Source organism: Diplodia corticola (assembly GCF_001883845.1).
Source record: "Diplodia corticola strain CBS 112549 chromosome Unknown scaffold14, whole genome shotgun sequence".
In the NCBI taxonomy this organism is placed as follows: domain Eukaryota; kingdom Fungi; phylum Ascomycota; class Dothideomycetes; order Botryosphaeriales; family Botryosphaeriaceae; genus Diplodia; species Diplodia corticola.
The window spans coordinates 262,793-289,531 of NW_017971493.1; the positions used below are offsets into that span (position 1 = coordinate 262,793).

Below are 26,739 nucleotides of genomic sequence, written 5' to 3' on the forward strand. Positions count from 1 at the left end.
TTCGGGGCTGGGAGAGACTTGAAAGTCCTCGCCGAAAAGGGAGAAAAGAAGAGATAAATGACGTGAACTGTCAGCCTTTCGGAGAAAGATGCACGCAGCGTGTGGGAAATGCGTGTGGACAAATTCATGTCGTTCGTCCGGCAAGGCAACGGCTTTTTTGGCAGCCTACCAGCCTTTGGGGCTGACGAAGCACGCCCAAACGCCACAGCTGAAACTCCGCCTTCCAACAAAAACAACATGATGTGATGGCCAAGCCTCAAACGGCCTCTAGTCTTGGCTTTTCTGCAAGCCTCATCGTACCAGCCATCAGGTGGGGACCCGCAGAACTCGACCCCAGTCCATGGAACAAGGCTGTTAAGTAGTGAAATAGTATCCACAATCCCTCGAAAATTCCGCACCCTCCGCCAGCTCACGCTTTCAGCAAGTCTCAAGATATGGCTGCATGCTTGATTAACGCCTTTCTGGCGCTTCTCTTGCTGAGCCCCACTTCCAACGGGCAATCTGTTGACCCCATCGCTGACCACTGTGCGCGTTGGCACCATCAGTGTAGGTAAAAGGGAGTGAGTTTGGGTACACATCCTCCAGCTGACATCCAGTTCTAAGCCACGATAAAGGACGGCTTTCTCTACATTGATGGTGGAGTAGAGACATTCTACTACGGCGAAGGGAAAATTTTAGGGTATAGTAAGTGTTCTTCAATAAGTTGGATTTGGCAATCAAACTGATATCCAAAGACCAGAAACTGCTGCGTATTGACATGAGAGATAGCTGGGACTGGAAAACAAACATTACTATCCAAGCAATCCAGAAGAATGAGAACGAGAAAACAGGATCCAGCCCTCCAAGCCTCGTCCGATGCATCGAAGATATACACATATGGAGGAACCACCTTTCTTGGCAACACTTCATTCCCGGGATGGACCCCCGCAGAGAGCGACACATATTCACTATGGAGCTACGACACCTCAACACATGCATGGGACCAGTATGATATCACAAAAGTCCGTCAAAAGAGCACAAATTCCCTCACGTGCATGTCGCTGATGATTGTAAAAAGAGCAGTCCACTCCGACCAAACCGAGGATCTTCAGCTGAAGCGCCAGCACTGGGCCTGTCATTTTATCTAAATGGCCAAATAGATGCTGGCTCTTCCGCCGTAGCAGGAGCCTCAATGAACAATGATACAGAGTTCCTTGATGGTATGATTGTGCTGGATACGGTTAATGTCAGCTCCCAAAACCTTTCCACTGCAACGCTTGGCAACCCTCGAGTCGCAGGGGGGCTGCAATTCATCGAAGCCATTGGGGAAAGAGGCGCACTTGTTGCTATCGGAGGGCTGCAGCGCAGCGGAAACCAAACAGACCTGGTAAGCGTACTCCGACTCCGCCCCAAGGGACACCGGTGACCGTCCGTACAGATCGCATTCGATCACGCCGGTCTCTGTGACGATTTCACAGCGACTTCGACCTGGCACCGACAGTCCGTCACAGGCGACATCCCGCCTCCCCGCTCCGACTTCTGCATCGTCGCCGCCTCGGCGCCCGACAACTCCAGCCACAACATGTACAGTGCCAGTCTCATGCGCCCTCACTTTTACCAAACGACCTCTTTGCCTACCCCTGTATCCTACTCGACAGCAGTGCTGACACAACCACCAAACCAAACCCAGCTACCTCTACGGCGGCATCGACCCCTCCAACGCCACCGCCCCCACCCTCTACGACGACATCCACATCCTCTCCCTCCCCTCCTTCACCTGGACCCGCGTCTACGCCGGCGAGAGCCCCCGCTGGGGCCACACCTGCCACCTTGCCGGCCCCCGCCAGATGCTGACCGTCGGCGGCACGATCGACTCGTCCGTCTACGACATCGAGACGCAACAGGCTCCTCAGAACATCAACACGAGCGCGCTGGCGTGCGACTGGGAAGCCAAGGGCGTCGCCGTCCTGGACATGTCGACCTTGAAGTGGGGGTCCGTGTTCGACTTCTACGGCGCCGCGTACCGGGTCCCGCGGGATGTGGTCGCGGTGGTGGGGGGCGGCGAGGATGGCGGGGCGACGGCGACGGCGCCGGCGGGTGGGTTTGCGGAGGGTGCGGTCGCGAGTATGTTCTCGTCGGGGAGGGTTGGTGGTGGCGCCGCTGCGACGACGACTTCTGCTGCTGCTACGCGTTCGGGATCTGCGGGGCGAGGCTCGTCCGCGGGGACTGTTGCTGGCGCTGTTGTGGGCGGGGTTGTGGGTGTTGGGATCTTGTTGGGCGGGTGGCGTTTTTGCGTTCGACTCCGCAAAAGAAGGAGGGAGGTGCGGGGACCGATGGCCGGCCCGGCGGAGGGAGGAGGAGGAGGAGGAGAAGAAGAGGGCGTTCAAGGCGCGCGGGGACATCGGCCTGGCGTGGGGACGTATGTTGCCGAGGCTCCCGATGCAGCCAGATACGAGCTGTATGGCCGAAGTCGTATACCAGAAATGACTGGGGGATCAGCCCTGGCTCATGAACTACAAGCGATCGAAGAGCCCGGAGAGTTGGCAGGCTCACACGGGACTTTCGAGCTCTCGACTGGGACCGGCTGTAGGTAGGAACTTCCTTGGCGAAGGGCTGTTCTCTTGAAATGGCTTTGGCGTTGCAGACTGCATGGTCAGTTTCGAGCATATTGCAACATCAGACCAGCGACTGGCCTTATATCAAGCGCGATTCTATGAGATCCATATTCATGACTTTTTTTTTTTTCAAAAGGCTATCTCCACGCCCTTCCAAAGACGTTAGTCTGCATGCTCCGCACAGCATGAAGCTCCACCCCTCTCGCTATCCGACGATATTCATCACTGAAGACATTTCTTGATGTCGTAGAAAACGCCTTTTTTCTTCCCCCCCCTTCTCTTTTTTTCTTTTTTGTGTACAACGGCCTCAGGAAAAGAGACCAAACAAATTTCGCTATGAGCTGTACCCGCTTGAGCTTCTTCTGTGCTAGGATAAGGCACGGAGAAGAGGATATGCGGGCAGGATCGGGCTGGGGGGTAGTGATTAGTCGGTATGGGAGGAGCCATGGATGGAATGGGGATCAGTTTGGGGGGTTGGGGGGTTCGGGAGACTGTTACGTGCTACGGGCGGCATATCGGTGATGATGGGGGTGAGGAGGATGAAAGAGAGGAAGAAAAGGTACTCGAGGTACAATGCTGCGGGGATGGGTGGGGACGCTGAACGGCTGTCAAAGGCCGGCGCAGGAGGCGTGAGCAGCAAGCAGGCTGCAAGGCGCCTTTTCTTTCCTGGATGGCACGAGATCTGATGAGGACGGTCAATATTCTCATTTTAATATTGCTTCCCTCTCAGCCAATGGGGACCTGCTGTGGCACAGTTGAGTACGAGGCGTTCCGCATGTGGCGCGTGGGGTCCTGGGGCCAGTGGCTGTGCAGTTTTGTGGGGGCGGGCGGCTATGCATGCGTGAACTCCTGCGGCGCGGGAGATTGTGGGGCCAGACCCGGCAGGCTGGACATCATCAGGGAGCATGTTTGACCGACGTTATTGTTGGAGTCGGAAGTGCCGAGCAATGTGTGTAGGCAGCTGCTCGGGTACACCGAGAAAGCAGACCCCTTGACACTTTGGATTTCCTCTTCAGATTGCAAGTGATGGCAGGCGCATACTGGAGATCTGATGCGAATCATGAGATAATAAGCTGCGAGTTGGAATCAGACAGCCGGCTGCCTGTGTACTCTTGCAAAAGGGCAAAGCTCTTGCGCAGTCCGGAGGAAACACGGACGACAGGATTACTTTTGCTAGTACATACATCAGAAGAAGGTAGAAAAACGAAATATAAGCCGCCCGATTAGTCTCCCCCGGCAGCCTACCATCCGGCAACCCATCCGGTAAACCACCCTTTCTTTGAATTACCACCCTCCGAGGAAAAGGAAACAGACATTAGATCACTCATCACAATCATGACTCATCCATCCACAAAGCCGACCCCACCCCCACCCCGCCGCCCTCCCACTCCCGCTCCCGCTCCCGCTCCCCCCCTCAACCCCCCCCTCTCCCTCTCCCTCGCCACCACCCTCCCAACAACAGCCCCATGCTGCCTCCTCTCATGCACCCTCCTCGCGCAGTCCCTCGCAAACGTCTTGCCGCACACGCCGTGAAACGAGCACGGCAGCCGCGGCGGCCGCTGCACATGCGCAACATACTGCCCGTCTGATTGCCCGTTTTGTCCATCCGCATCCGCCCCGACGTCGCGCTGCGCGGGGCACGCGAGAGAGAGGTGGCGCCGGATGTTGCGGCCGAGGTCGCGGGGTTTGCTGGTGAAGCGGCGGTTGCAGCGGGGGCAGAAGGGGTTGGGGGTGGGGGTTTTTTTGGGTGTGGGTGTGGGTGTGTGGAGGGGGGGTGGTGCGGTGGGGGAGGTGGTGGTGGGGGCGTCGGAGTTGAGGGTGGCGCTAGGATCGTGAGGCGGTGATGATGACGATGTTGACGATGTGAGATGTTGTTGTTGATGGTGTTGCGTCGGAGCTTGAGGTGGACGGGTCGGGGCGGGTGGAGCGGAGGAGTGCGGGGTTGGGGCGAGGATGCGGAGGGGGGGCGGGGCGAGGGTTTCGGCGCGGTTGGTGGGTGGTTGCTGAGCGTTGGCGCCAGTTGTTGTCGGGGATGGATTGGCGTTAAAGGGGGAGGTGTCGGGGAAGAAGTCCAGGTACGAGGGCATCTCTCCGAACGATCGGAACCCAGTCATCCGAGAGGGTTCCGGCGACAAGGCGTAGTTGTCGTTCTGCTTGTAAGACACTGCACTTTCCGATGACCAAAGGTTTGCGCTGCGGCCGAAGCTTGCACTTGAGGGATTGAGCCCGCTTGGTGGATGGGAAGAGTGGGGCGTGTCGAACGATGACTGGATCGAACTGAACGGGGTGCTGAGGTAGCCGGATGAAGGTGTCGTGCCAGTGAACTGGCTTTGCACGGCTGAAGATCTGCCGCTCTGCCAGGATTGCCGCCTTGAAGACGGGATGCTTCTCCCTTGAAATCCGTCCGTCTGCAGAGTGAGCGTAGGAAGGTCTGGAATCCTTGATATGGTGTTGTGCGGAAGAGGGCGATAGGCGTTAGTGGCGTTCGGGGGCTGCGCAGGAGTTGTGTGACTCCCCTGAGGCTGGCTGTGGGCTTCGGATAGATTGAGTGCGCAGTCCTGAGCCGATGGTGTAAAGAGCTCGTGGGTACCTGCTTGGGCTGATCCAGGGAAGTCATTTGCACCGCCGAGGAAGGGGCCGTCGAAACGGTTCATCATTCCCACCGCGGGAGAGCCCATGTAGTCATTGAAATTACCTAGTTGACCAGGGCTTGGATCGGTCGGCAACTCAACTGGAAAGATGGAGCCGACACCAACAAGAGATTCCATCGCATACTCGCACCCGAAGGTGTGTGACGCGGATGGTTGAAATGTATGGCTGGCGTCGAGTTCGGCGGCATAACTATATTGGCTGGGGAGTTCATGCCGGATAGACTCTTGACCGCTCATCTCAACCGGAAGATGACCCCTCGATCCCCTCTGACCATCAAAGCCACGAAAAGGATGACGCATCTTTACTTTGAGTCTCCCAAAAAGATCGTGACAGCGTCGGCGGAGCAGTTTCGGGGTGGCGCGGGCACAGTCGTCGTGGGCAGATGGTGTCTGTAGTTGAACGGATCCTTGCTCGGCAGAAATGCGTTGCGACGAGGGGGAGTAAGATGGGAGATGATCCGGATTTTGTTCCCGTTTAGCTGCGAGATCCCAGGGTGTGCAGATGACTTTCTCGTCCGGTAAGGCTGAAGCGGGTGAGGAACAGCTTGACGGAAGGTAGGGCGAAGACGTGTTGTGCTGTGAGTGGCTCCCTGGTGCAACGAGTGTTGGTTCGGAGGAGTCGGCTGAAAGAGATCGAGGGCTCGTCGGCGAGCTGTTCTGACTTTGGGCTTCCTTGGAGCAAATGCGGATGAGCGAGTGCTTGTGTTCGATGGCCGTGCAATCGCAAGCACAGTTACGACTTCGGTCGACAAGACTAAGGCTATGGTCAGCCCAGACCATTAGTCGGAGCCAAGGCAAAAGACGGTTCGTACCTACTGCACGGAGAACAGTGCGGTAGTGCCTTTTTTATGCATTCTGTATTAGAGTGGGAGCGGTTGCAGGCGACTTGTACAGTGGGATAGTACCTTGTGAAAAGCGAGAGGACTCGGGTGAGGAGCAAACGAATGTCGTGATTTATTGTATATGAGTCCGGGGTGGCTCAGGTCATCTGTGCCGGTGTACTGTTTGGGTCCGTCAACGACAGGCAGGGCGGCGGCGGGACGGCGTGGGCGGGTGCCAAGTGAAGGGCGACAGCGTCGGGACGGAATGGATGGAAGACGAGTTTACAGGACAAGGCCCTCGCCGCCCTTCGACCATGGTCTGCAGCCCTTCAGGACAACGGCACGGGCCGGCGACGATCCAATCAGAAGGTGGTGAGGCGCTAGTCCCAGCAGCCTGAACGGACATGATCGGAAGAACCGAGAACCGTCCTCGAGCAATGTGGGACTATATGGATCACACCTGAAGGCTGAAACTTGTTCCCCGACGTGCGAGGCTGAGGCAGTTGCCTTATTGTGCGGGTGGTGATGTGGCGGCGCCGTTGCACCGCCTCGGAGGGGTTCGGGGGCGGGTGTTGCCTGGGGCCCATCAGCAGGGGGCCGAGCCGAAGTATGCCTTGGAGACAGGCATGGTCAGGTGCGAGCGGTGCGACATGCGATGCAGGCGATGAAGGACTGCAGTGGAGTATCAGCTGGCCTGGTGGATCGTGTTCAATTTGGCAAATGGACGGCGCAGTGCAAGTCCGCCTGGAGCAGACCAGCACCGAAGGCGGCATTTGATCTATCACTCGGTGAGCGAGCTAGGTTCGGCATTCAGCATTCGGGGATGCCGCCTCACTATTCTCTTCTGCATCTTGGCGGGATCTACAGGCCAGTGAACCGGTGGATTAGAACAGTTGACAACGCGCATGGCTCGGCTCGAGGGGATCGGTCAGCAATGGGACGGTGTGAATGTCGAAGCTCGGGAGCCGGCTCCTGTTATACTGCACCAGCTGGGCCGGCCCCTCACCATGCTATGAATAGCATCGGCGACTGGGCAACGCTCAGCTTCCCTATCGATCGAGACACCACACCTTTGTGGGCAGCATGTGGATCCATTTCCGCTGCTGAGGCTGCTTGCACCCGTGGTAATTGGCTCGCTTGGAGCATGGGCAATCACAGCGCCTGAGATTATGCGAGCGCTGGGCGTCATGGTGGGACGAGCCAATCAGAATAAGACGTTGGCCATGCCGACCGTGAACGCACTTCACATCCAAAGATACGTGTCTGTGCTCCTGATGAAGGTATTCGATTGACAGTCCGTGCTTCCTTGCCTCGTGCTGTCAAGTGAAATCCAGGAAGGACTGCGTTCCGTTCAGCGTTCAGCGTTCAGCTCGCGTGCAACTACCCCGCTCGATCGGCACAGGGTTTTTGATTGACCCAAGACCGCCATGCTCACGCAAGGGGCTTAGGCTGGTGGCGAAACGGTGGGGGGGGGGGTCCAAGGCAGTCTTCATCAGTCCCTCTCCGCCTTCTTTTTTAGCCGCTGCCTCGCCGCGTCATCCTGCTGGAATGCGGTTTCTGTCAGTCTTAGAGCCCAGCTGCCCCTGAGCTCAAGCCTGCAGAGCAGCCACAGTCTGTGCCATGTCGGTGAGTCCAGCGGTCTGAGGACAAGTCTGCCATGTTGCAGGCCGGAAGCTTGTTGGCTGCGCACATGCCAGGATCATTGTCGTCGCCCGAATATGCCACAAGAAAAAGCAGTCGAGGGGATTGTCTTCAATTGAACTAACTCTGCGACGCTGGCCCGATTCGACACACAGCGCCGAGGCACCACGGCACCGCAGCACCAGTGGCCAAACCGCCGATCCGGCTCGCGCCGATGTCATCTGCTCCTGCCGTGCCGACCACTCCTCTTTTTGATTGACCCTCCCTTGAGCCAACCGCCGATCGAGCCGGCGAGGGTAGATCCGAAAGTTCCTCAAGGCCAATAATAGAGCCCTCCGATGAGCGGGCCTTCTGCATCCGCTTACGTGTATTGACTCCGGGTACAACACAGCTCATGAGCTTTTAGGATCTGAGCGCTGGCCAGGGTGCCATGGTTGTTGATTCGGCTTCTCGTTCCACCACCTTCGAAGGCTGTACGAGCCCCCGCCTTCCGGAATATCTTCAAGTGGTGTGTTGTTTGTCCCCAACGAGCCGGTCTGGGCGCTGTATTGTTGGGACCCAGGCAGTCTCGAAGGGTTCGAGGAGTGCGAGTTTGACTGCTCAACGCTTAGCTGTTATTGACAAACCTCACCCTTCCAGCTCCAATCACATGCTCACCCTTTCCGTGCTGTTGCTGTTGCTGTTGCTGCTGCTGTTGTTGTAAGACATGGTAGAGACTACAAGTCTGGTGGAAGCAGGTCGGTTGGAAGTGATGCTCGGTGTGATGCAGTTCAAGACCAATGTTGGATACCGGGAGGCGGGCGTCTTAAAATACATGCGGAGAACGCAGACGATACGTCCTTCTGCGGTTGTGGGCGATGGTGCAGTGGAACAGCTGGAGCTGATGAGGACGCTGACGAATGGACAGACAGCGCACGAGGGGCGCCATCGATCGTTACATGATGGACTTGGACCGCCGTTTGCTCGATGGACACGTATCCGAGCTGTCGAAGGAGGTCACCGGACAGGTTCGAGATGAATGTGCATGGAGTTGTGGCTGCAAGAAGGCATTGGGTTTCATCCGCTTACCAAGGCTGTCCGAGGGCCTGAGGTTCGGATAGCCAGACGCACCAGGCAAGGGTCTGGCAGAGCGAGCTGGGTGTCCTTTGGCGACCGAGTGGTCAACAGCTAGCTGACCACACGTAGCTGTGCATGGGGCGGCATGGCCAAGTGTTCATGAATTGACAAGATGGTCGGTGATTGCGCCAGAAATCGAGGTACGGGTCGGCAATGCAGGGACAAGGAGGTGAAACGTCAGCATGGTCGTCTGCGATTACAGAGCAAGCGATTTCCGGTGAGAGTTGCGGCTCTGCTGCTGCCGAGATGTACCGGAGTGGCCGATCTCTTGACAGGTACCCGTGTCTTGCCGGTGCCAAGTGTCGCCTTGTGCTGCGAACCACGCCCTTCGTGCCCCGCATCGCCCTTCGCTTGGCCCAGACACCACGAAGGGCGCAGCATCGGAAACGTGGAGCGCACCATCGTCAGGCTCCGACATGCCAAGAAGAGGGCGACAGAGGCAGCAAGGCCAGGAGCCGTCTGTCCAGCGGTGACATGCACGGTTACGCCATCGTCCTGATCAGCCGATTGAAGTTCCAGGCAACAGTCGACGCTGACAGGATCCAGGCATCGCGCGAGCTGATGGAGTGTTGATGGAAGCAGCAGAGATGTGCGTGTGGGCTCGTCGATGGCCCGGCGCGCCTGTTGACTCGCCGGTGTTGGCGCTTGCGTTGTGCATGTGCATGACGCAGCCAACGCGGCGTGACAGTCGCCAGCATGGTCGTGGCTCCTCTCTGCCGATAGGTGTATGACCGTCACACGTGAAAAGGTACGGAGTAGAGAGCAGGTGAGAGCGGCCGGCTCCCGAGCCTGCCCGATCCTGCCCCATTCGCTTCCATGACAACATGCCTACCCAACGATCGCTCCTCCCCAGGAATGCGCCTAACAAGGCTGGCAAGAACGCCGACAGGCCCGACCGCTACCTAGGTAGGTATCGATCTCTTCTTACTCGCCAACTTTTCGCCGAGTTTCCTGCCTCGCACAGCCTCTTGACTACATATTCGCCCGCAGACATCGGGCTCGACGACGAACTTCACCCGCTATTCGTCCGCCGTCCGTCCTATATCCGCTCCATCCACCCAACCACTACTAAGACTCAATTCTTCCAATAAGGGGAATATGGCCCCCACCATGCTTTGAACGGACGAAATGTCTTCGAACAAGCTGGCTGTGTAGTACTAAATCCATATCCACAGCTTAACTCCGTGTTTGTCTTGATATATAGATTCCATCCATCAACCCATACCAATGACCATATCTCGATACTCAACCATGTCTGGACGCATCACTCCTTACGCACCCCTTCATGCCACGCCCAATGGGCCTGGAGATCAGAGACCGACCGCTCTCCAAATCGTCCAAGACGAACACCTCGTTGACAAATGGGCCGATAAAGCCATCTTCATCACCGGCGCCAACCAGGGCCTTGGCCTCGAGACCGCTCGCGCACTGCACGCAACCGGCGCAACCCTCTACCTTGGCGTACGCACCCTCGCCAAAGGCGAAACCGCCCGCTCCTCCATCCTCGCCACTTCGCCCAGCCAAACCCTAATCCACCTAGTCCAACTCTCCCTCGACTCGCTCGACTCCGTCCGCGCCGCCGCCGCCGCCTTCCTGTCACAGTCACCCACCCTCAACATCCTCATCAACAACGCCGGCATCATGGCCTGCCCGCAGCACTCCCTCACCGCCGACGGCCACGAATCGCAGTTCGGCACCAACCACCTCGGCCACTTCTTGCTGACCTCCCTCCTCATGCCCGCCCTCATCGCAGGATCATCGCCGGGATTCGCCAGCCGCGTCGTCAACCTCTCGTCCGCCGGCCACAAGGCGCACGGTGGCGCCTCCGCCTCCGCCTCCCCGCTCGACCTGTCCGACCTATCCTTTTCGCGTCGCGCCTACCATCCCTGGCGCGCGTACGGCGCCGCCAAGACGGCCAACGTCCTGCACGCGAACCGCGTCGACGCGCTGTACGGAACCGCCAACGTCGCCGCTGGATCACATGGAAAGCCCGTCCACGCGTTCAGCGTCAATCCCGGCGGCATCTTCACGGCGCTGTTCAAGTATGTGAGCGACGAGGAGAAGAAGCGGTATCAGGCCTATCGGCAGATATTCAAGAGCCCGGAGCAGGGCGCCGCGACGACGGTGTGGTGCGCGACGGCGGCGGTGCTGGAGGGGAAGGGCGGGTTTTATTGTGAGAATTGTGGGGAGGCGGAGCCAGGGGAAGTGGATGGGGCCACCGGGGGGTGGAAGAGGCTGGATATCACGTATGCGCCGTGGGTGAGGGGGGACGTGGAGGCGGAAGAGCGGCTTTGGAAGGTTAGTGAGGAGCTTGTTGGGCTAGTGCGGGAATGAGTGGGGGTGAGAGGAGCCAGTGATAGGAGGCGATGACGAGGTGAGGTCAGTCCAGTCTCTAAGTACCGTGGCATGAAACTCTTCGGTTCTTGATCCATACAAATTATGGTTATGGGTGAAAAATCTCATAGTACCGAAGATCCCTCTACCGCCAGTCACGCAATCTAGCAAACTATATAAACCCCAGCATCTTCCGCCCCTATCGCCATTTCTTCTGTCCCACTCCACACCTGAACAAGTTCAAGAGCCCCTTTACAGTCAAGACTCCTCAGCATTCGCATCACCTAAATCGGCTCGCTACTAGTTCTCCTGTAACCATGGAAGACTTTCAAGACCAGCTCCACGCAGTTACACTATCAACTCCAGATACGGATCCGGCCATGCCAACATGGAACTCGGTGCCCACTCAGCCCCCTGTCATCAACCGTGGCTCTCCCGCCCACTACGAGACACAACTGTGGAGCGACCAACAAACTCAATCCGAACCCAACCCCCTTTCGCCATTTTCCAGTTCCTTACACGAAGCTCTAGAGCGCCAGCTCGTCGAACTCAACAAACCCGACCAGCGCGTCCAACCCGCAGCGGCTCGACCCACCGACCCCCCGACACCACCGCCCGACTCCCCCCAAGAATCCCGCAAGCGAGGAGGAGTAGTCGTCACCACCACCACCACCCAGCCCCATCACGTGCACCACCACCCTCGCATCGCCGCCGCCAACCACCTCACCATCGGCGGTACCTCACCACCGTCGCCGCCGCATGAGCCGCCGCTACAGCCGCAGCAGCATACGCCCCCTCTCCATCACCCTAAACCCATCTCCTCGGCTCGTGCTCACTTCCTCTTCCTCATCTCACCCTCGCCCTCACCCTCCCCGCCCTTTCTCTCTCCAACCTCGTCGTCGTCGGCACCTTGCTCCCCGTCGTACCCGCCGTGGCAGGATGGTGGCGGAGTGGGGGGGAAGAAGCGGGCGAGAGATGAGGGAGAAGAGGGGATGGAGCGCGAGTACGAGGGAAAAGGGGGGAGGGGAGAAGAATGGAGTGGTGGCGGCGCCGGCGCCGGAAGGAGGTGGTGGGGGGAAGGGGGAAGGGGGAACGTGGGTGAGACGACGATGACGAAGAGGAGGAGGAGGGAAGCGTCCGTGCGGAGGACGGAGAAGAAGAGGGTGAAGCGGGTGGAGGATCCGCTGGGTCAGATACCGGGGTTGATGCCGACGGATAATCTGGTGGTGTTGGGGGCTGGGCCGAGGAGGGCGTATGGGACGTTCGTGTCGCCGTTTGATCCGGCGTATCGGTCGCCGTATTATTCGGTGCCGCTGCCGCATGCGCACAACTGGGGCGTGCCCCTGTATCTGGAGGGTGAGAGAGCTCAGGTGAAGGAAGCCGAGACGACTGGTCTGGAACGAGTCACTATGAGGGGGTGAGGCAGGAGAGAAATGAGAGACGTGAGGGGTTGATCAATCGGGCGGTTAAGCATCAGCGGTGAGCCAGCATCGTAGAGAAGTGAGGTGAAATTTAGACTCGTTCCAAGAAACGGCACAAAACACCACTCCAAGCCCCCAGCACCTCCTTCCCCTCTTATACCCTCAGCCACGTCCACCCGCCTTCCACCCCCCTGCCTTCCCGGCAACATCACGCCTCACACCAACCCCCAGGCGGCGCCTCGCCCCCCTCATCATTCCCCCCACACTGCACCGCCACCCCGTCGACCCCTCCTCCGCTCACGTCGTCCTGATACGTCACTCCGTTGCAGCGGTACCCCACGTCGCGGCCCCCGCGGCAGAAGAGCGCGCAGCAGACGCTGCCCCGCTGGTCCCAGACGTAGCTGCGTGCGCTCCACGGGAGCGAGACGTTGGCGGAGCCGGTGGTGGGCGAGACGGTGTGCGCGGAGCCGGCGAACGAGGGGGAGGCGTAGAGGGTGAAGTGGAAGGGCTGGCTGGCAGAGGGAGAGAGGGTGGTGGTGGGGGCTGTGGTGGTGTTGGTGGGGCGGCGGGAGGCGCCGATGGTGCTGGTGGTGGGGGTGGGGGTGGGGTTTCTGTGGGTTGGGTTAGTTGGGTTTGGTGCGGGTTTTGTACGGATTTGCAGGTGAGATAGGGGGGGCTGGGGGAGTTGGAAGGTGGAGAGGAAGAAGTGGTGGTGCTCACGGTTGCGCTGTCACGGTGGCGGTGATGGTTGCCGTGGGCTTGTTTGCTGCTGCGAGATGCCCCCCTACGCCGCCGCCAATCGCGGCGCCGATGAGAAGGATGACCAGGAGGGTGAGGAGGGCGAAGGTGATGGGAGCACAGCCAAGGATGAGTTTGCGGTGTGCCATGTGATTGGGCTGTCGGCTCGAGGAGACTTCTTTGTCGTCCGAAGTGATGGCCTCGGGGGCGGTGGTATACCGGGTGTGAGCGGCAGGGTATTTGGGCTCCTCGACGTAGAGTTCAGGGGCGTCAAGCGCACGCCGTTCATGGTTTCTGTTGGCACGAACAGGGTCATTTGATTTGCCTTCTGCTGCGAGTGAAGCATGATGATTGGGATGATCTAAATTGTCGTCCATATCCCAAAGGTGGCGTAAATACGGAGGGTTTGAGCCGGTGTGCGGTTTCGAGGGAAACGAGAAGTGCGGATGAGTGCGACGAATGCGTTAAAAACGATTTGATATGGCTTCTGGGGAACAGCTAAATTAAGCATACAACAAGGCGCTGCATTGCGCTAAGCAAAGAAGCACCCAGATGTATTTCTATCTTGACGTCGTGCCGCATTTACGAGCTTTGTTGTTTCACAAGCATCCCCGCAAGACGGCCAACTGTTGCTCTTGCTCATCAGAAGGAGCTAGCAATATAACACTGCAAAATCGCAATGGCGTCAAGTGCCACTCTTCGTATGGAAAGAGTAGAGGCCGATTTGATATCCCATAGCGAAGGTCTGGCGATCTACTGGCAAAGTTCAAGTTTAGGGACCGAAGCCTCGAAGCCTGGAATTGGGGGCCAAACGATCCAGATCTAGTTGCGGCAAACTCAACTCCAAAAACCTGCCTGCAATGTTCGGGATGATTGGATGTTCAGCCCACAGCTGCAAGTGGTGCTTTGAAGTACTAGCGCAAAGGGGGCAACAAGCCGACTGGTTAGGTTTGGCGTTGGACTTCACCTGGCCCGTTGGCGGCGCCTTGGCTTTCCGATGACCGATGGTAGCACAGCATGCAGGGACGTGTCCGCGGCCTATCAAGTGGTTGGGTTTGGTCGAGCGAAGACCAATGCCAAGGTAACTTCGCCAAACGAAACCAATAGACCACTCCGGGGCCAGGGATCCAACGAGATGAGCCTATCATGGAGCAATGTTGGAGGGGACCGTTGGACTTCTCGGTGAAGGAAGGCGTCGGCTTGTTTGCACCGATACCACGTAGCAGGTGGTACAATGGGCCCAGGCCTGACAGATTTCCCCCAATTGAGATGAGGGTTGTGTTTCAAAAGCCTCTGTTGGCACCATATCAGCACATTTGCATGGAGCGCGTATAGCAGCAAGGTCCACCCACCGATTCAGTCGACTTTGAATTCGATTAATCGTCCTTGTGGGGGTTCACTGGAAGGAGGCCGGCGGCAAGGGAAGCGGCGACGGCAATGGTAACACCCAAGGCAAGGGAAAGCCAGAAAACAGTGCGTGTGCATCCGCATATCCGCTTCTGCTTTTCTTTCTTCGATTTGCTTTTTTCAAGGTCGATGGTTGAGGCATCGAAGGTCAGCGCCCTTGTCAGTGAAATGCCGTCGTCGCTCACACGGTTGACTGGGTATGTCCGATAAGTCGGGGCCGGAGTTGTCGGAGTGTTCGGCGATGTCAGGTTGATGGCACTGAAGTCGCCATCTTCGGCAAGGTACTTGGGCTCCTCCTGGATGAAGACTTGGGGGGCTTCGTGCCAGTTGTTGTCGGTGGAATACTTGGGCTCTTGTGCGACGGGCTGGAGGCCCTCGGTTATCTTCCGGTCGTAGATTGAGGCAAGCTGAAGACCCTCGTGAACACTGGGGTCGTAATTGGGAAAGGCGGGCTTTGCGGTCGACATGGTGAATCAGGTGGATGTCTGTCTCTTAGGGGCTGTTTGCGGGCGGATATCATGGGGGTGGAAGAGGGGAGACATTTGTATGGGAGCATTCGTCTAACGACTCGCAAGCCATGGCGCAGCAAGGGTCTACCGTGTAGGTTTGCGCACGATGGCAGGCGATGAGTTCGGGGCTAGGCGGTCCGGGGGGGTGTTGTGCCGCTAAAGGTAATTAAGCAGTGCGCATGGATACTGGATTGAGTAAGTGCACAGGCTAATTCGGGAAGCGATAACGTACCACCCTCGAAATCTTAACGTACCACCCTCCCCACTTTTTAGCGATTAGTATAGCACGTTCGGTAATAACGAATATAATAATAATACTTACTACTATAATTATAGTATTTTAAACGTATATACTACGCTATAAATTCTTCTACTCTACTTCGGTGCGACCGAAGCTATAGTCCTTATAGCTTATAATTATTAAATAACGTAACCCGTAAGCCTTAAGCCTTAAGCCTCTAGTAATAATACTTCGTTTATACCGACTAGTATATCCGACTACGTTCTAAACGAAGCGATATACTATATTATACGTATTAGACGAGAACCGCCTAGATAGAAACGTATACGTATCTTAAGTATATACGTCGCCCGCTAATTACTACTACCGCCTAATCCGCTCGGTTCTAACGAACGCGAAGACGCGCCTCCTATCTATACTACTATAGAGATTATCGATTTCGGATTTACTAGCGAGTTCGATAATAGATACTAGCTCGTTAATAATAAAGCTAGTATTACTAGTAATAATATCTTCGCTAAAAACGAGCCGGAGTCTAGATTTAAGTCTAAGAAGAATATTATAGCCCTTAGTAAAATCGAAGAGAATTCTAATACCGCTATTAAGAATAATAGAGTTCTATTCTAGCTTCTTTATCCTTCGTTTATAATAGACGAGAGCGAATAGATCTTTATTATTAAGCCTCTACCGATAGAGACGTTCGAGTCCTTCGCTAATAGCGAAAGGGCTTATTATAACTAGGGCCTTACGTATAGTATAGACTTCCGTAAGCGTAAGTAGAAGAAGATAAATAAAGCCGTCTATTAGATACGTATTATCTATAATCGTAAGGGGCGAAAGAATAGCACCCGTAATAACTTTAATCCGGACGATAACGATTATCTAGACGAATACTATTCGTCTAGACCGAATTAGCTAAATAGTCGCCGTTCTAGAAGAGGTTCTATCCGTATAGATTATAAGATAGGCTTTCTCTTCGTTACTACTAACCGTAATAACGTTAATAGCGAATAGAAGATTTATTATTAATAAGAAAATCTAAGCTTCTATTATAATTACTCGTCTAGTATTAATGGCCGTATCTTCGCCTCTTAGCGTCGTTAGTAACGAGCCGAGATACTATAGCTTACTAAGCTTATTTAAGAGTAGTAGCTTAGTAGTATTTAAGCGAATTAGTCTCTTACGTTTATTATAAATAGATATTCTACTACGCTCGTAACGTAATAGGATGTCTATAACCTTCGGTAGGCTAATTATAAGGTATAAGGCACGAATAGAGAGCTTAAGATAGATATAAAAAGAGAGCTTATAATTAATAGACGAATTCTTAGAGAATTCGGCCTTCGCCCGTAGGCCGAAGGGCTTTTATATATAGCTAAGCGAGAGTTACGTAACTAGTACGTAACTTCTATAGGTTTCGTATACGAAGCGTATACGAGACGCGGCTATAGGTTCTTATACTACCCCCTCTACTATAGGGGTCGACTACGACCCCGTAAAGGATAAAAAAACTCGAGGATCTTATATACCTTCTACGAGGAAAACCTTTCTTATTAGAAAGAAAAAAGCTCGTAGCTAGGATCGTTAAGAAAATCCCTAGGCGCGAAAGCCGTAGCCTATATTTCTTAGAATATCCGCTTTTATCTATATTATAAGTAGATGCGCGGAGTATACTTAACGCGTACGACTATTATACGCGGGTCGGATATATAGCGCTATACGCTAGAATAGTAGAAAAGTTTAGCTACTCTAGGCCGTTACGCGGCTTAGAGTATTCGAAAGTAGAACTCTATTAGGGGTTTAGTTCTACGTAAAGGAAGTAGTAATTACTTTCTACGTAATAGCGGTTATTCCGTCTTTTATCTTTTTAGGTTTCTAATCGCGAGTCTCGTATATAGCTTAAGCGTTTTAGAACTATTATTTATACGTTCTAAGTACGTATAGTATACGCGGCGCGTACTTCTCCCCCGATATCCCTTCGTAGTAATTATATTAGGCGTATTTATCTTTATAGAGTTTACTACTACTACTCGTAATTTTTAGTCTACGGCTAGGTTTAGTAGCTAGTATTATTATACCTATATCTATTAGCTAGATAATAGGTTCTTACCCCTTTACGAGTAGTACTTAGGCGTTAGATAGATATAGTTTCTCCTATTAGATAGGTATATTTTTATAGAATCCGGGCCTATGCGTTTTACGTACGCGTGCCGTAGGAGGAGCTAGTAAGAAGCCTTCGTATATTAGAATTCTCTTACGCGATCGTTTTCCGACTCTACGCTATATCTATTTTCTAATATAGCTTTATCTTTAACTCTCTCCCGCGGCTCTACCGCTCGTTCTTCGACGTCTCTTATTACTCTAGAAGCTAGTCCTATAGGTAGTATAAGTAAGAAAGAGAAGAAGCTATCTCGTATAAGCTAGCTCGGTCTTAAATTAGCTTAAAATAAAGATAAAGATAAGGCTCGGGCTTACTATAAGCCGTTTAGTATACGGAACGTCTCTCGACGTCGTCTCGTTAGTATCCGCGGTCTAGCTCCTTATTAAGAGCTAATTCCGTCTTATTATAAGGCCTTCTATAAACGTTATCTTTTATACTAGGCTTCCGCTTCTTAGATTAATAATAACGTAAAGAATATTATTAAGTAAGACTATATACGTAAGATACCGCTCTTAAAGTACTAGAGGTATACTAGAGCGCGGTACGATTATACTTAGATAAGTTTTATCCTACGATTTATATACGCGTCGTATTTTTAGCTAACTCTTTTCGCCTATCTAGCCGTCTTTCGAGTTTCGCCGCGCTATAAACGTATTATCGTTTATACGCTAGTAGGCTATTCGTTATAATACTTCTAAGAAGTAGAATCTAGTCCGTAGCTACGCCTTTAAGTATCTTAACTACGTTAAGAACTTTCGCCGGCTCGAGAAGGCTCGCGTTACGAACGCTAACGATTTTAAGAAGTACTTATACGCTCGATAGATCTCTCGCGACTATAATCTCTAACGTAAGTAGATAAGGGCTTTCTTAACCGTCCGCTTTTACTTTTACTAACCCTTAGTATAGCTTAGTATAGGCGGTATCGGTTTAATACTCTCTACGAACTAACGTATCGACGTAACTACTAAGAACCGCCTTTTACGTAGCTAGAATAATCTCTTTAAGAAGGATAGCCTCGACCCGAACCGCGATAAGTCTCTTAACGAGAGTAATAGCTAGAAGAGTATACGGTAGTACTAATACGGGCCCTTAGTAAAGTAAGAAGTAGAGGATAGGTAAAATTTAGTTTTAATATTTAGCGAGGTTTTAGGGTTCTTTATAAGTTAGGCTAGGCTTAGAGTTTTATACGAATTAGATACGCTTCTCGTACGCGGCGCTTACGCCTAGTAATAAAAATCTATTCTTCTTATATTATAGTTATTAACCCGAAAGTTTTCGTAAGTTAATCGGTTCTATAGAATTTCCTAACTACGAAAAAAACTACGGTTTTTATTCCGGGTGCCTTTTAGCGACGTATCGATCTCGGCCGTAGTATAACGATATATTTAGTAGCTTTCGCCCTTTAACTCTAAATTTCGAAGACTAAGCTTTTACCGCTTCGTCTTATTTCTTAAGCTAGGAGGCCTTTCCCGCCCGCGTTTTATAGGTTTTTCGCCTACTTATAGTAGGTCTCCGCGTACTCTTCGCACGCTCTTCGTACTCTTAGAGTTATTCCCTAATAGGTCTTTTTAAGGTTTTTCGCCTCGTTACGAAGATTCTCCGCGTACTCTTCGCACGCGTTTCGTACCCGATAGGTTTATTCCTCTAGAGTATCGTCGACGGTATTCGTTAAGTAGTTTCTAGTAGTTTTCGAGTTCGTACTCGTACTTCTACTTATTATATTTATTTAGCTAGCCTAGCTATTTAATAAGGTATTACGAACCGTAGAGGCCGTCTTTATAGTTAACGACGGTCTTAACCTTCTATATATTCTCTAACTCTATAGCGGGCGGTTAGAAACCGGGCTTTACGGAGTATAGCTCTAGAAGAGATATATAGAAGATAAAATAGAGCCGCGCTATTAAGGCTAGTAGCTTAAGCTAGTAGGCGGAGTTTCTAATCTCCTTAATAATTTTAAAGAAACTAAGAAATCGGCCGTCTAATTTCTTATAAGGTCGCTTCGTATAAATATTCTTCGTAAATAGTAGAACCTCGTCTTCTATTTTAAAGTAGCGATCTAGGCGGCCTTTATTATAGTACTAAGCCTAGAGCTACTATACGTATAGAATTATCTAGTATATACGTACGTATACGCTACGTATACGTTCGATATACGCTTTAGCTACGTCGGGCGCGAGAGTAATATTCTTAATACTCGAGAATACTACTACGAGGCTTCTTATCTAGTTAGATCTAAGAATACCGTTTAACGTCTCGTTATCTATACCGTAGCTTAGAATATTAGGAGTATATTCGATAGTAGAGTATAACTTATTATTATACGCGAATGCTACTTATAGTAGTAGTTTAGCCTAATTAGATTACTTCTAGTTAGAGTATATTCTTAAATACGTCTTAATCTCTTAGTTTTAACGTTTTATTTACCCGTCCGTTTACGGATAGAATGCCGTACTAAGACGTCGTTTAATACCTAGTTCGTAGTATAGGGTAGACTAGTATTCGCTAGTAAATACTAACCCTCTATCTAAGACGATAGAGTCCGAGACGATCGTCTATAAGAAGTATAGTTTAAGTAGAACTATAAGATTCTTTACGTCGATCGTCTTACGTACTAGAAAGTAAAATACCTTCTTAGTAGCGCGGTCTACGACTACTAGAATAAAGTTATATAAGCCTCTATCGCGGCCCCTTAATTTAGGAAGATTCGTAATAAAATCGAGAGAGAGATATTTTTACGGCTCTCGTTTTACCTCGACCGGCTATAGAAGGCCGTAGAACTTATAGCGACGTATCTTATATCTCTAGTAGGCGTTATATATATTAATATAGGCCTTAACTTTCTTATTTAGGCCGGGCTACTCGTACTTACGTACGATTACTTTATATATACGTTTAAAGCTATAGTAGCCGCCCGTAGAGTCGTTATAGTTACGCCTAATAATCTTATTCCGTAAAGGGGTATTATAAGAAACGTAGACCTTTATATAGCGGCGTAAGAGGCTATTTTAGTTAAAGAACTAACTCTTAGCCGTAAGTTTCTCTAGAATTTAAGTCCGGCGCTAGACGACGGTATCGTCTTCCCGCTAGACCTTCTTAATAAATAAGAATAGTAATTTTAGAGGTTCCTCTATAGCTAGTTTTTCGTTAAGTATAGCTACTACTATTATTTAACGTAGTACGAAGCTCTAAGCTTCTTTTATATTAGCGAGGGCTTACGCTAGCCGTAAGCTTTTCTTATCTAAGAGTTTAGAATTCTAGGCCCTCGCGTTATTATAGTTTTCGCTAGCCGCGCTAGTATATACGGCGGCGATAAGTTCTAATAGAGAAACGAAGAGCGTATTATCTAGTTAGCTATTATAGCGTAGGTCTCTTATATACTCTTCGTATACGCCGCGCGTAGTAGGAGTAGTAGCTCTTAGAGAATTATCTATAAGTTCTCGTATCTATAGCTTCTATTATAACGTTAGTAATATAGCGTCTAGGTATATCTTCTTTTTAACCTCTTTAAATTCTAATACGTAATCGGGTCGTCTAGAGAGAGAATCGGCGGGGTTAAAGACCCTAGATTTATATTTAATTTTAAAGTCGAACTTCGCTAGCGTTTTAGCGTAGCGGGCCTAATATTCTAATAACTTTTTAGTACTTATAAAGTATCTAAGATTATTATAATTATAGAGTACGCGCGTCGGATACGAGACGTATACGAGGAAGTATCGCTATACGTTAAAGTATTTAACGATAGCTAGTAGTTTCTTATCGTACGTATCGTAGCGTACTTTTATAGCTATAAACTTCTTACTATAGTAGGTAATAGATAACTAGTATTTTTAGTCGCCCTCCTACGCTTAGAGCTAGAGTAGGATACTAGCTAAGACGAAATCCGATATATTAGTAATAAGTATTAGCTATAATACTAAATCGTAGTACCGGAGAACCGGGCCGTACGAAAAGACGTCTTTTAGCGTACGAAACGTATACGTAGCGTCGTCTAGCTAGTAGAACTAAATATACTACTTAGTTAGACCCTTTCGAAACTTCTTTATAGGTACTTTCTTAGGTGCCCGAGCAGCGTCCCGGAGGAGGTTATTTAGAGGCTTAGTAATAGAGAAGTAGTTCTATACGAATCGCCTATAGAAGTTAGTAAAGCTAAGAAATACTTATATATTACGAAAGAAGCTAGGTTCCGGCTATTCTTAAATAGCTTTTACGCGTTTAGAGTCTATTACGACGCCGCTAGACGTTACGATAAACTCTAAAAACTCCGCGTAGGTCGTATAGAAGGTATACTTTAATATCTTAATATATAAGCTCTAGTTCTAGAGGCGCTAAAGCATCTACTAAACGTATTAAACGTAATCTTTCTCGTTTTAAGAGTAGATTAAGATATTATCTAAATATACGACGTAGATAGTATCTACGAGGCTTCTAAGAGCTTTATTAATATAGCTCTAAAACGTAGCTAGCGCGTTAGCTAGGCCGAAGAGTATAATAAGATACTTAAATAGGCTATATCTTATCTTAAAGGCCGTCTTCTACTCGTCGCCCTTACGAATATAAAGTCTATAATAGGCGTTACGTAAGTCTAGCTTCGTAAAAATCTTCGCGTAAGATATACGGTTTAATAGTTCGTTAATAAGGGAAAGCGGGTATTAATTCTTAATCGTAACCCGATTTAGCCTTCGATAATCGATATATAATCGTATAGTCCCGTTAGGCTTAGAGACGAAGAGAATTAGTACGCTAGTAGAAGACTTACTAGGCCGAATCTAGCCCTTCTTAAGCGCCTTATTAAGATATTTTTATAGAATCTATAGCTCTCTTAGCGAGAGGTTATAGATAGATATCTAGGGCGGCGACTTACCGTCCTCTAGATTAATCGTATAGTTATATTCGGAGTTCTAGGCTAGCTTACCGGCTAGTTCGTTCGATATAATATTTATAAAGTCTTAGTATTAACTTAAAAGTTCTTCTTATAGCGCGGTAACCGTTACGGCTATAAGAATAAAATTACCCTACGCTTTCGATACGAAGTATATATATTACGTATACGCGGCGCTAGTACGTCGCGAATAATACGTAGAGTTATAATCTTCGCCTCTCTACGTTAATAGAGGCTAGTTCTAACTAGAAATCTTATCTTCTAGATTAATCTAGTAGACGGGATCGTCTAAGGCTAGTTAACTAGCGAATTATATCGTAAAGATAAGCTTAATATAGTCTTAGTATAGATTATTCTATTTAAGAGTATTCGTACTAAAGCGGGCGATAAGATCGGCTACTTTTAACTAGTCTAGGCCGAGAATTAGGTCGTAACCCTTAAAGAACGCGCTCTAAAATAGGCGCGGTTTAATAGTTCGCTTAACGCCTATCCCGTCTTTAGCCCGAAGGGTAAGTCTATAGAAGTTCTATATAGTTATAGAGTAGCTATTTAAGAACTATACGCGGAGCGTACGCTTAATATACGAGAAAAGTACGCGATAGATACTTATTAAATCTTATCTAATAAGATTTATATCGCTTTCTAAATCTAAGAGGATTTTTAAAGCTACTAGCTCTTCTAGCGACTCTAGAAGAACGTTTATAACGATTTATCCGGTTAAGCCTTAGTCGACTAGTTCTAGAGATAGGCGGCTTAGAGCCGCTACTAGAACTATTCTTTTTTTAAGATCTTATCGTTCTTCGAGCTATTAGCTCTAGAAGGGGGTTAGTTACTAGCCGGGTTCTTATTAAACCGGTAGAAGCCCGAGTTACGCTTCGTATACGAAGCGCCTATATCTTATCTATAAGTCGACTTCTAGAAGTCTTCTTAGCGAGGCGGCTTATATCGGCTTAAGTTTCTCGACCGACCTCGCCTACTATCGATAAAGTAGATCGAACGCGGGCGTTTATAGCCTACGCTCTAGCGCTATTATTCCTCCGTCTACGCTATCTTAACTAAGCCGAGCGTCTACTTAAGGCTAATAATTAAGTCGTAGAGTTTTTTAACCCCTCTAATAGTCTTTATCGTAGGGTGTTTAAGAAGTTCTTTACGATAGATCTCTAGAAGGTTCGTAAAGAAGAAATTAATAAGAAGATTCTTATTAGCTACCGCGTATAGAAGCTATTTATATAGGCTTTCTATACGGGCGCGGTACTTCTAATACGACGTACTAGGCTTTATTAAAAAGCGATAGAATATAACCGTATTCTTATACCGCTATAAGGTAAAGTTCCTTACTTAATCTTAAATAATTACTTTAAACTCCTTAAAGAGAAGCTCTCTTTAGATTATAAATTTATTTAGGCGTTAGTAGACGTACTAGGCGATTACTTTATACTTCGCGAGGCTCTAGAGGGCCTAGTAAGTCTACTTCTCGATATTCTAGTCTTATAGATTAAGTATATTAAACTTATTATTTAACTCGTTAATCTACTTATCGAAATAGTACTAGGTCGCGGTTTATAGTTTAGGAACGTTCTTTTCTCGCTAAATCGCCTTTCGCGCTTCGAAGTCGAGATATATACGAGGAGTATACGTTTCGGATACGCTTAGCTAAGAGAGTATTTTAATACGTTTCTATAGACCCTTAATTAAAGCGTTTAATTCGATAATTTAAGTCGAGGAGATCGAGATTATTATAAAGAGTCTATAGATTTTAGTCTTTAGATTCGTAATAACGTCTTTAGGCGTAATCGTTATAGAGAGGGGTTCTTTTATAGCGGTAGATATTAGAAATATCTCGTTAGCGTTATCGTCTAATTCGCTAGAAGTCGGATAGTCCGACCCGGTTAAGAAGTTTTATACGACTATAGCGTTTTTAATACGCGACGTATACGCGTCGCGTATAGAAAAAAGAGTTCGCTTAGAAGGTATTCTAAACCGGCTATTTAAAGAGAAGGATTCGAATATAAGATATAAGATACGAATAGAGAGCTTAAGATAGATATAAGAAGAGAGCTTATAATTAATAAACGAATTCTTAAGAAATTCGGTCTTCGCCCGTAGGCTAAAGGGCTTTTATATATAGCTAAGCGAGAGTTACGTAACTAGTATATAACTTCTATAGATCTCGTATACGAAGCGTATACGAGACGCGGCTATAAATTTTTATAGTATTTCTTACGGGTTTTATATAGTTAGAAGAGAAGGTTATTTAGTTTAACTAACTATACGTAGACTAGCCGGGGTCGGCTAGACTTACGCGACTTATCGATCTAGACGAAAGTTATATTAACCTAAAAGTAAACGTAGAAGACGAGATTAATATTATCGACGACCTAACTATTAATCTATATATAAATAACGATATATAGCTCGAACGTAAGTCTCGAGCTATAACTACTAAGTAACTACTAAGATATACTATACTATATATTCTTCGCGGATTAGTATATATAGTTAGAAACTATAACTACTAAGTAACTACTAAGATTTATTCGGCTATATATTCTCCGCGTATTATTATACCTAGTCGGGAACTATAACTATTAAGTATCTACTAAGATTTATTCGGCTATATATTCTCCGCGAACTTAGTATATATAGCCGAGAATTATATCTACTAAGTAACTACTAAGCCGTATATTCCCTATAGTATATATCGCGGTACCGAGATCGATAACTACTAAGTAACTACTAAGGTCTAAAGAATAGTATATTCTCTTAAATTATTATAGGTATAAGAGATCTAATACTTCGTAGATTCGTATATCGCGTATATCTAAGATTATCGGTATATATTATAAAGTATTATATATATAGTCGTAAAGAATTAATTTTAATTTTTCTATTACTATTATTATCGCTATTACTACTATCGTCTTCGTCGTCGTTATCGTCGTTATCGTCTTCGTTATCGTTATTATTATTATTATTACTACTTCTATTACTACTACTACTATTTCTACTACTATTACTACTACTACTATTACTACTACTACTACTATTACTTCTACCCGTACCGACGTAGCCCGAGCCCGTATAGATTAGACCGCTATATCTATCTCGCTAGAGCTAAAACCCGAATCGTCGCCCTTAAACGGTAGTTTTTAGGTAGAACTATCTAGTTCTTTTAAACTAGAGTACTTACGGGTAAACTTACGCGGATTTTTTTTACGTATCGACTTCGAATACGCTTTCCTCTAAGAAGTCGTACGATACTAGGTATAAGCGTCTCTAATCTTAAAGATATAGTTAGATATATCTTTCGAATATACCTAATACTCTAGATCGTTCTATTAATAGAGCGAGTAGCGGTCCTCTCTAAAGAGCTATCTATTTAACGTAGTCTCTATAATACGTTCTATATAGAATATATTCGCCGAGAAATTACGGCTACTTCCCGCCGAAGCGAAGTAGTCTAATTCTAACTACTACTTCTTAATAGTAGTCGCTACGTAGGGCGAGGCCGCTCTAGCGGCTTTCGCCGGTAATCTATACGCTACGCGCGGCTAGTTAGTAATAGCTACTAAACTACGCCTTACGTAGTTATAGGTACCGGTAGATACTACGCTATAACTATATATTAGCTAAGGTATAAATACTAACTAGAATATAGACTTACGAGGCGGGCTACGCCGGTATATTCTATAACGAAGAAAGAACTAGAGCTACTAAAGTAGCCGAAGTAGCGGGCGCCGGAAGAAGAAAGATACTAAGAAAGAAGGGGGCCGAGATCGCGCGGGCGGGCCTATATAGTATATTAATTATATTATCTTAACGTATATTATAATATTTACTTATAGATATTACTACTATTACTATTATTACTACTACGGTTACTATCTATATCGACTATTAGTATCGTATCTTATATTAGTCTATATTAAGAAGATCTTACTACTACTTCTATAGCTTCGGCTTCGGAATAACTCTATCTAGATTACTAGCGGGCTTCTACTCGGCGCCGTCGTTATCTTAGTTAAATATAATTATAGATAGAGATATTCTATCGTCCTTCTACTACTACTACTATTACTATTACTACTACTTCTACTACTACTACTACTACTACTACTATTACTATTAGTACTATTACTACTACTACTACTAGTACTACTATTATTACTACTACTACTAGCGTAGGCGGCTATAGATACGATAAGTAATATCGATAGTTTAATTAA

At 49.0% G+C, this 26,739-nt stretch overlaps 6 protein-coding genes across 6 annotated transcripts; 3 read left to right on the plus strand and 3 right to left on the minus strand.

Annotated features, from left to right (window-relative positions):
• Positions 1-812: 812 nt before the first annotated feature.
• BKCO1_1400092 (cell wall anchored protein) lies at positions 813-2,573 on the plus strand (the record flags this gene model as incomplete). Its single annotated transcript, XM_020271173.1, has 4 exons — positions 813-1,001; positions 1,058-1,366; positions 1,418-1,563; positions 1,670-2,573. 4 exons carry the CDS (start codon positions 813-815, stop codon positions 2,571-2,573), a joined length of 1,548 nt encoding a protein of 515 aa, XP_020132269.1.
• Positions 2,574-3,934: 1,361 nt separating this feature from the next.
• Positions 3,935-5,362, minus strand: BKCO1_1400093 (uncharacterized protein; the record flags this gene model as incomplete). Its single annotated transcript, XM_020271174.1, has 1 exon — positions 3,935-5,362. One exon carries the CDS (start codon positions 5,360-5,362, stop codon positions 3,935-3,937), a length of 1,428 nt encoding a protein of 475 aa, XP_020132268.1.
• A 4,712-nt stretch (positions 5,363-10,074) lies between these two features.
• BKCO1_1400094 (short-chain dehydrogenase) lies at positions 10,075-11,157 on the plus strand (the record flags this gene model as incomplete). Its single annotated transcript, XM_020271175.1, has 1 exon — positions 10,075-11,157. The coding sequence occupies one exon, from the start codon at positions 10,075-10,077 to the stop codon at positions 11,155-11,157; it is 1,083 nt and encodes a 360-aa protein (XP_020132271.1).
• Positions 11,158-11,474: 317 nt separating this feature from the next.
• Positions 11,475-12,578, plus strand: BKCO1_1400095 (uncharacterized protein; the record flags this gene model as incomplete). Its single annotated transcript, XM_020271176.1, has 1 exon — positions 11,475-12,578. The coding sequence occupies one exon, from the start codon at positions 11,475-11,477 to the stop codon at positions 12,576-12,578; it is 1,104 nt and encodes a 367-aa protein (XP_020132270.1).
• Positions 12,579-12,786: 208 nt separating this feature from the next.
• On the minus strand, positions 12,787-13,693 carry BKCO1_1400096 (uncharacterized protein; the record flags this gene model as incomplete). The annotated part of the gene is made up of 2 exons (XM_020271177.1): positions 12,787-13,189; positions 13,299-13,693. The coding sequence occupies 2 exons, from the start codon at positions 13,691-13,693 to the stop codon at positions 12,787-12,789; spliced, it is 798 nt and encodes a 265-aa protein (XP_020132273.1).
• A 999-nt stretch (positions 13,694-14,692) lies between these two features.
• Positions 14,693-15,190, minus strand: BKCO1_1400097 (uncharacterized protein; the record flags this gene model as incomplete). The annotated part of the gene is made up of 1 exon (XM_020271178.1): positions 14,693-15,190. One exon carries the CDS (start codon positions 15,188-15,190, stop codon positions 14,693-14,695), a length of 498 nt encoding a protein of 165 aa, XP_020132272.1.
• Positions 15,191-26,739: the final 11,549 nt, after the last annotated feature.